The sequence below is a fragment of the Tasmannia lanceolata genome, unplaced genomic scaffold (genome assembly GCF_043159265.1).
Source record: "Tasmannia lanceolata isolate RefF3 unplaced genomic scaffold, GAP_Taslan_0.1 ptg000037l, whole genome shotgun sequence".
Classification (NCBI taxonomy): Eukaryota; Viridiplantae; Streptophyta; class Magnoliopsida; order Canellales; family Winteraceae; genus Tasmannia; species Tasmannia lanceolata.
Window position 1 is genome coordinate 60,001,721 of NW_027518714.1, and position 9,229 is coordinate 60,010,949.

A 9,229-nucleotide genomic window follows, 5' to 3' on the forward strand; every position below is an offset into this window, starting at 1 on the left:
TGGTGCGCTCATATAGTCCGAGGACTCGAGTAAATGATTGACGCACTCTTCTCGAACTTAATGCGAAGCACTCAAAGCATATGATTGGCTAACCTTACATATCTAAAACAATATAACATCCAATCAATGCACTCATATAGTTAGCAAACCATAGTCAACAAGATATTACCCATGCAATTCATGTAGCAGACCAGTTCAGAAATGATCCTAGGAGACATGACCTTACGGAAATTTATGCATCGAAGGCTATAATTTACTATCACATTATGGTAGCATTTTAATGTGTTCCACATCCCTTCTTTTGTAGTAGATACTAGGCAGATTGTTCTAGTTCTCACCGCCATTCCACATTGGATATTTTTTTGATAAACTCTCTCATCTTGGGGAAGAGCAAAAAGAAAATCCATTATGGGTAAACCTAGTATTGAAGTCAATTCCAATGCCATGTCTTTTGCTTACAATGAAGTTGTATTGCTTCATGAGCTTTTATTTGATATTAGGTGCCTCCCTCACCCCTACATTGATATATATCATGATAATAACAGTGTCAAGAACATGGCAGTGGATGAAAGTTCTTGTAGCAAAAAATGAGATGGGTTGGGGAGGTTGGGAGGTGTCATGAGTTTAGATTATAATAAAGTGTAGGGAGCATGGCAGCAAGAGGGCCAAGTTATGAAGGAGCTTTTTCGCAGTGTTAGATTTAGATTAGTCGAATTCTTAAAGATTCAGAGTACAATAGAGTCCTCTAGTTACTTAACTGTTGGAGGAAATCACCCCATTGATTGTCAATTCAGATAGTAGGGTGTAGACTGGCAAAACCCAAAGTGACTTTTTGTGAGATCCTACATTCCCATCCTTGTTGTGACATCTTTGGTTAGGAGAAGTTCCGTTGCGCCATGCATTCGTAAATCTCTTCAATCTTGTTAGGTGCAAGGATAGGGAGGTGGATGTGTCCATCCGTTAAAATAGAGTGTGGAAGAGTGGTTTGGGGCTCGTTGTTTTGTAGAATTCTTAATGAGTCAAGAGTCAAACAGTGTCCCCCAATTACTTATTATTGTTGGAGGGCTTTGGCCCATCAATTGTCAATGCAGATAGTAAGGTGCGAACTGTCGAAGCCCAAAAGTGACCATTCTCTGAGATCCTTCTTTACCATCCTCGGTGAGACAGTGGCTTTTTGTTTTTGGAGATTGGTGTGAAAGTCAACCATCAAATTTAATCTGCAGTATTTTGTTTGGCTGACAGTCTTAGAGAAGGTATACACATTGGATGTGTTGAAATAGAAAGGATTTTGGTACGCAAACCGGAAGGAGGAATCTGCAGAAAATATTTTTCTACATTGCCCATCAGCTAACAGGTTATGGTGGGCAGTCCTATGATGGTTTGAGGTAGCATGGGCCTTTCCTCCAACTCTAAAAGAGTTATTTCAAAGTTTGTGGAGTCCAACACTTTCAGAGAGACTCCCTTTTGGAATGTGGTTTCATATGCTTTCATTTGGACTGGAGTGAAAGAAATCTGTGTTTTTGAAGGAGTCACAAAGTCCTTGAGGCAGCTGTTCTGAGAGCTAAAGTTCACGATTGTTCAATAAGCATTAGGGAAAATTAAGTTCAAAGGTCTTTCCATAACATCTCTATAATTGATGCTCATTGGGGAATCCCAAACCTGCAGAAATATGAGGAGTGTTTAGATAAAGTAACAACACATCGCTTTGGAAATTTTGTATCGATGACTTCAATGAAGTTGAAGCAAAGGCATTATTGACAGGACTGAGGATTTTCTCTCCAGATTGACAGCCATCTCTTTCTCAAAGGAGGCCCACAAAATGCAGTTACTTTTCTCTTTCTGTTTCTCAAGAAACAGAACACCCCCCCCCCCCCCCCCCCCCCCCAAACCCAAATATATATATATATATATATATATATATATATATATATATAAAATTCTTGATCTAACCTTCTTTCCCAGAGTTGTTATGCTGAAAGCCACAATATAACTAGTTTGGAATCCAGGTTGAGTATTTAAGGAGTCTATAGACATTAAAAAAAAAGGCTATTATAAACAAGAACCGGTGAGCAGCCTGGATTCCTTAAGTATTTTACTAAGAAGGCTCCATGGATCAACTTAAGTACAGCAATTTAGAAAGCATCAAACTCTGCAAATTGGCATGCTAGCAAGTAAAGACTAAGAACATACTTTCCACAAAAAATAAATGTGAAATAGAATTCGCTCATATCAAAAGCAGGTAGGAGGATCAAACACATCAAGATCCTCGCCCTTATCATCACATACATTATGAGCATTATCTGTTAGCACTAACAAAACCAATTAAAGACATAAACCTTTAACATGACAAAGGAATTGCAGGAGCAATTCCTAGCAAAAGAGGCCCAGCATGGGCAACAAAATATTAACTTCTATAATCCTATTGCCATGGCATATCACGCAAACCTTCACAACTCAAAATGATATACATTAGGGAAAGAAACAGACCCACGAGAAGAAGAACTCATCCACTCAGCCTTTGGTTCTTGTGATCGTAATGCTGCCTTTTCCCCCTTCGGTGCGGATTTTGGTTTTTACCACCACTGGCTTCCCAGAGAAAGCTGAAGTGGCATAAGAAGGTGAAGGATCCTCGTCCTTCTTGTGCTCCAATCTCGATGGATGTGGGGTCTGGATGCGCTGATTTATGTCCTTCAAAGTTACATCTCCTTGCACTCCACAGGGCTTGATTAGGGCAAAGGGATAAGCAACAGACGTGGCCACCTTTGTTGAAGTTTGCATGTAAGTTTTCCTACCTGATATGACTGTAATAAAATTGTAAACAGGCTCAGAAAAGAAGAGACCAGGGGAAAAGAATAACAGTTTAAACAAAATAAATGGCCCAAATATCAAATATAGTAACATAGAAACCATTAAAAATACTTGGAGAAACGGGGATAGCGGATCCTTGCAAGCTTCCCAACTCAACTTCTGGAGGGATGTTGTAGAACTCTAAGAAAAAAAAGTGATCCAACATTGAATATAGTATCATATTAAAAACTTAGGAAGCAGGAAGAGAATTCAAGGCATGAGAATTATATCTTCGCAAACCTGAACCTGAAATATCAACTTGATCATCAGATACCCCAGTAGCATTCCTACTAGCCCAAATAACAATGTGATCAGATTAGTGCAAAATCAATTTAAGGTGGCAAAGGTAAATTCATGAGTACATTTTATAAGAAGCATACATTTCATCAGAGCTGATATTCATTCCGGCATAATTAAAGCAAGTTTCCAGCCACCCTTCTGATGACTGATCGTCGTTAGCAGATGTGAACCTATCATCTGACATGGACTACATGTAATTAGAATGGCCATTGAGGGCTTATGCCATTTGAAAGTAGAACAATCTCAAGAGAGACCAACCAGAAAAGCTTGGAGCCCACTGTAAATTTTCAGGTAATGAATCTCCCATCAACAAGTTCTCCTTATCCTAAACATGAAATCAAAACCCTAAATGACAAATCATAAGCACAACAACAACACAAAAAAAAAGAGGAAATGTCGCTATTGCCCAACAGAATGCTCAAAACACATATAATGGGACATGTTTTCCTCAAGAGATTAGTCCATTACCAACCTTTGATCTTACAAATGCAGATGAGATGTGTTCATCGGAAATGCAGGGATCGTTAACATGAGAAGTGAACTGTAACATGCGCCTCCTTTTTAACTGCAAAGACTCTCTACATTCTTCCAATCCCTTGTTCATGTTTTCTGGATTTCACTCTTCAAATTAAGAACAGGTCTATGACGTGATTTTACTTACATCTACAAAGCTAGAACTATTTGAGAAGGTCAAGAAGATCATACCGCCATTATCAGAAACGTGGTAATCAATATCTGTACAAGCCTTGATTGGAGTTGTTTCATCAAGCATATAAAGGAGATCATCTGCATTCTGATTTACATCATCCCTTCCATCATCCCATAGGCAGGAAGGGATATCTATAACAACAAAGAGATCCATTCAGTTAAGTGAACCCATAGATTAGCCTAAAACAAAAGGAATATTAGAGATGGCATACCAAGATGGGGATCTCTTTGAAGATAATAATCATCACCTTGCCATCCCCACGGCTCGTTACTACCCATTTCGCATTTTACAGAGAGAAACAATAGAAGTCAAAGTCTTTCATCATTTAGCAATCCTAAGCATAAAATTTAAGTGAAAGAATAAAATTCATAATAGCAAAACATGCCTAGGTAACATATCATCAAGGTTCAAACTAAGTTAGATCAAATGCAAGGTAATTCATAAGAGTAAGTCAAATTTAGCAAGACTCTAAGCTGCATTTCAGTATGCTCTGGTTGAGTACTAAAGACAAAAGTAAATGAATAGTCTACAAAAACTACATAATTCTTAAGTGGGAACTAAAAACTCAAACGGAATAGTATTCTCTACGTAAAAACAAGAAAAAAAAAAAGGAGGAAAATGCAGATCTAGCAAAAAAAATCCTGAAACAGGATAAAAATCGGAAAAATCATCTAGCATTTCCATACAAACAACAAAAAATGAAATGAGAAAAGGCCATCCATAAATTAAAAAGTTCAAAAATCAATCCCAATTCCTAGCCCAAGCATTAGCATTTCATAACAAACCTAAAACCCAAATTGGCTTCTACCCACAAAAAATAAAATAAAAAATAAAAAATAACAAGAACAAGAACAAAATAGACAAAAGAGAACTAAAAACCCAGCATCCATACCCCCAAAATCCAAAATCCAAAATCCAAAATAAAAAACCATAACAAAAAAAACCCAGACATAGTTTTGCTCTAAGCATTCATAACTTACTAATCATTGCCATAATCCATTTAAAAAGAACAAAATGAAGATCAGGGTCAATGCTCTTTCACCACCATAACCCCCCACCACGATAATTAGTCGTTATTAGAGACGAGATATTGAAGTTCTTCACTCGATAAACGTTCAAAAAGGACCAAAGTTTAGTCTCTCTCTCTCTCTCTCTCTCTCTGTCTCTGCTCTCTGATCTGTTATTATCAGAGAGCGTTAGAGAAAGAAGGGGAGCAGGTTCCGTTACTTGTGGGATTTTCATTAATCTCAGTAATTATTTACTAATCATACCAAATTTTGTATTATCAAATTTTGTATTATCAAATTTATAGCTAATCAGATATTTGGAGATTTTATATCGTGTAAGCCCTTATAGTCCTGTATTTTTCAAAAATTACTGTACGGACCACACTATAGGATGATCCAAACTGTCTATCTGATGGAACACAACGTAAATAGGTTGTGCCCCTAAAAACATTTCCACAGGATGATCCTAGCTCTCCGATCTATAGAGTAACATCATATACATATACAGAGAGTCAGGGTCATCTTATAGAAATGATTTTTTAGGCACATCCTATTTACGCTGCGGCACATATAAAATAAGGGACCATAAGGGCTGCCATCAACCTTTTCAGAAAAAACAAAAATATGTGGGTGGGCCAGGGTATTTTTTCATTAAAATTACAAAATTGCCAATATTTTGAATGAAAATAAGGGCCCACATAGGAAAAAAAAAACTTCCACTCATATAAAGTTTGATAGAAATGTCAATTTGGATTTTGTGAGCCGATTGCGACCCTTAAACTGATTATTGGACTCAAATTTATCTTTGATTTTGAGGCCAAGAAGTTCTTAAAATTCAAAACAAACGGGCCTAGATGTGGATACAGATATATACACGAAGTATTTCCACCCACACACAGTCTAATGGATCTACTATGGATTTCTTCATGATAATTAGAGAATGGAAATGGTATGTCTTAACTGTCTGAGAAAAGGGTTCTAGAATTTGATATCATTGATTTGGATTGACTTCAATAAATACACGACAATACAAATTGATTAGAAGTGGGCCCATTTGCCTTAAATGGGCCCACTTACCATCATCATCGGATCAATATCCAACGGTGACTAGATTACTACTGGGTTTGTTTAACAAGTAGCTATAGGTATTGGTTTCTTATATAGGTGGGTCCCATCTTCTCATAATTCCAACCTTTCACCGTGTGGGGTCCATCAATTTGAAATTACATGCTTTGGATCACTGATGGCCCAAAAATCAAATTCTAACATCAAATAATTTGCATTTTTTGTTCGTTGAGTTTGAGCCGTTGAATGCCCAACAAAATTGGACGGTTCAGATCATCCAAGAGTAGCACCAACAATGCCGTAACGGGCATGCCTCATTGTATTACAGTTGAGACTGTGGCCTGCTACGCATTCCTCAATTCACCGAAGAAAATGTTTACGGAGTCATTGATATTGGCACCCCTTTTGATTTGATAAAAGCAATTATAGAACTTCTTCTAAACTTCACATTTGTGGGGTGGATTTTGTATCACTCCCTCTTTGTACATAATTTGAACGGTTAGGATTGTTCAAGGGGAATGATTTTTGTGGAGCAGCCCATGCATTGCGGTGCGAACTTCACCATACAACTCCTCTGGTTTGATAGGGCACTCTCTTTTTTACTTTATATGGGGTGTTTGTATCAAAGGAAAAGAAAATTATGGAAAATATAAATTTTCCATGGAAATTTCACCTTGAAAAACATGGAAAATTTTCATTTTAGAATATAAAAAATCATGAAAAGTGAGTGTGTGTTCGGCAACTATTCTTTTACAGGATTTTCCCCTTTTTTAAGGGGTGGAGAATGACGAAAGCCAAAAAAATCTCAAAAATCATGTTCAGAGCTACATGGCCCGCTAAGGTCCATTTCCAAAATTTCTGCTACTTTGTCGACTAAAAAATAGGATAAATAACTGTTTCTAAAATTTCTCATCACTCTGTTTCCACCTAATTCTTTAGGCGAGAATGAGAAGTGTTGCCGAACATGCCCTGAGTTTACAAACATTGGAAAGCTTATTTTCCAAGGAAAAATTGCAATAAACTACTTTCCCCAAAAATTGCAATTAACATTTTCTGCTTGATGATATTAACAACATCTAGTTGGCTCCCAAGTATTTAGAAATTAGAACAGAGAGAGAGAGAGAGAGTGTGTCAATATAAAAAATCATGGCTCTTTTACCTTTGAAACTGCAAAGTGCAAAACTAACCGTAGTCTTCTGACAAAAGCAGGTCAAAAGGTTGGCGGTTTTGTGATCCTTCCTCTTTCTCTCTGACGGTAAAAAGAGAGGGATGTGAGAAGACTGGCTGTTTTGTCATTATTCTCTCTCTAGACAAACCACCCCATCTAGATCCAATGGGGCCAATGCCCGAGTAAAAAACGTGCATGGTGATCTCAACCATTGACCGGAGGGGCCATCATAGGGTGACAACGAACGAAGATCTCAATCACCATATGTTATGTGCCTAATCGGCCATAACGCAAATAAATAAGAAAAAAAATAAAGAAGAGAAGAAGGGAAGGATGTTGATTCGAGACAACCGGACCTCCTAATGGTTCAATTCGAGAGGAGCCATGACTCTCTTTAACAAAGTCTCCCTTGTTGCAGTAAAATTCTCTTCTTCTCCCATTTTCATTAACATACATGCATAAAGGCAGTGCCACTGCCACATCACTACCCCATTAACCCACTTACATGACACTTAACAAGTAACCAACACCCATTTACATGATACATTTAAGTAACTAACACCCACAAATCTAAAATACATAATCTTACAATAACTACTTTGTAACTAAATCTTATACGGCATAACATGTACATATTACAAGATTGATACATGAAAAAATTAACAGTCTAAAGACATCCTTAAGGCCTTGTTTGGCCAATATGAAAAAAATATTCTATGGAATATTTGTGGCGCCAAGTATACATGAAAAAAATATACATGAAAAAAATTAACAAGTGGTGAAAGATGGCGTAGGGAGGGTGGAGAAGGAAAGAGATTTGAGAGGGCTGGTTGAGATGAGGGTGAGAAGTGACTAAAAACCAGGGAAAAGTCGATCGGATTTTGAGTAGAGTTTTTTGTTTCTTGATTTTTAACCATTTCTCGCCACTTGGAGACACTAGTTTCTTGTTTTTTGTTTCTTAATTTTTAGCCACTTCACCTGCCCAATCCCTCTCTTACCACTTGAAGACACCGGTTTATCATGGAAAAAAAAATCACGGTAGCCAAACGTGCCCTAAATAGGTCTTTTTTCCACTACTCAAGGTTTTTTTATGCTATCGCATCCCCGCCCACTCAGTTCTCTCGCTATCTTCCCTTGTCCCTGCCTCTCACGCAGTTGAGCCAATGACTGTTTCATGGAATAATTTTTCATGCTGCCAAACTTGACTTTAATGCATCTTTTTCTTTTTTTTAATCATCCATGATCAAAGTCAAGGATCAAGGGCCATATGCTGGACTTGTGATGGCCAACATTTTTCATAGATCCGATTATTGTACACATAGTAGTGGCCCATTTACCTAATCTTAAAAGAAATTTCCTTACTTTTTCTAGCCCATTTACCTAAAATGATTGTGGTTGTTAGGCCAATTCCTCAAATACTCTAATCAAAGCCATGCATGCTTGTGACGTTGCTTAACATAATTGTGGCCACACATGGCCTTGAGGTTTTGCCAAATACTAAATAATTGATCTATGTACCAGGAGCATTTGGGTCACCTCATTATGTTTGAAAGCTTTGGATGGATTTCAAAAAGATAATACACCGCATATGAGATTCCCATGCTGTGGATTTGTCTTTGTAGGCCTATTTGTATGTTTGTTTTGCTTATGTTTGCTTGATCCTTTTGGTCTGTTTGCTCTAGCTAATGCTGGAGTGATTTTTGGTTATGTTGTTTTTGTTGCCGAGCTTGTTGCCTTTTTTTTTCTGTTTTCCCTTGTGCACTATGCTAGGAGTGCTCTTTGGGCTTTCATGCTGTATCTTCGTTCCTTGCTTAATATATCTGGTAGGGGTCCTCCCTAACCCCAGCTTACCTATCCAAAAAAAAAAAAAGATTTCAAAAAGATAAGGTGTTTTTGAAAACTAGTCAATCATTCCAATCTTTCGTCTATTTAAGAGATGTCGTTCTTGCATTCAAACAAATGTTCATCATTCGAGCACAACCCCCTAGGTTTTCACTAATGTCAGGTCAGACGAGAACAAAATGAGGTGACTACAGTGGGACATTGCTACAAATGTATGTAGACATTCGATAGGCAGGAGAAACTTCATGTTAATTATACTATCTCAATAACGAGATTAATTGTGATGTTCTG

The 9,229-nt window shown here is 37.5% G+C and overlaps 1 protein-coding gene across 8 annotated transcripts; it reads right to left on the reverse strand.

Annotated features, from left to right (window-relative positions):
• Positions 1-2,162: 2,162 nt before the first annotated feature.
• Positions 2,163-5,070, reverse strand: LOC143860843 (protein XRI1-like). 8 transcript variants are annotated; one of them, XM_077371677.1, is made up of 9 exons: positions 4,837-5,070; positions 4,068-4,126; positions 3,853-3,987; positions 3,620-3,756; positions 3,406-3,472; positions 3,228-3,324; positions 3,094-3,137; positions 2,908-2,988; positions 2,163-2,801 (listed from the first exon to the last, which is right to left on the reverse strand). In XM_077371677.1, exons 1-9 carry the CDS (start codon positions 4,854-4,856, stop codon positions 2,512-2,514), a joined length of 930 nt encoding a protein of 309 aa, XP_077227792.1. In that variant the 5' UTR covers positions 4,857-5,070; the 3' UTR covers positions 2,163-2,511. The 8 variants fall into 8 exon arrangements, with proteins under 8 accessions (XP_077227792.1, XP_077227790.1, XP_077227793.1 ...); XM_077371675.1 differs by having other exon boundaries at positions 3,088-3,137; XM_077371678.1 differs by having other exon boundaries at positions 3,094-3,134; positions 4,837-5,068.
• Positions 5,071-9,229: the final 4,159 nt, after the last annotated feature.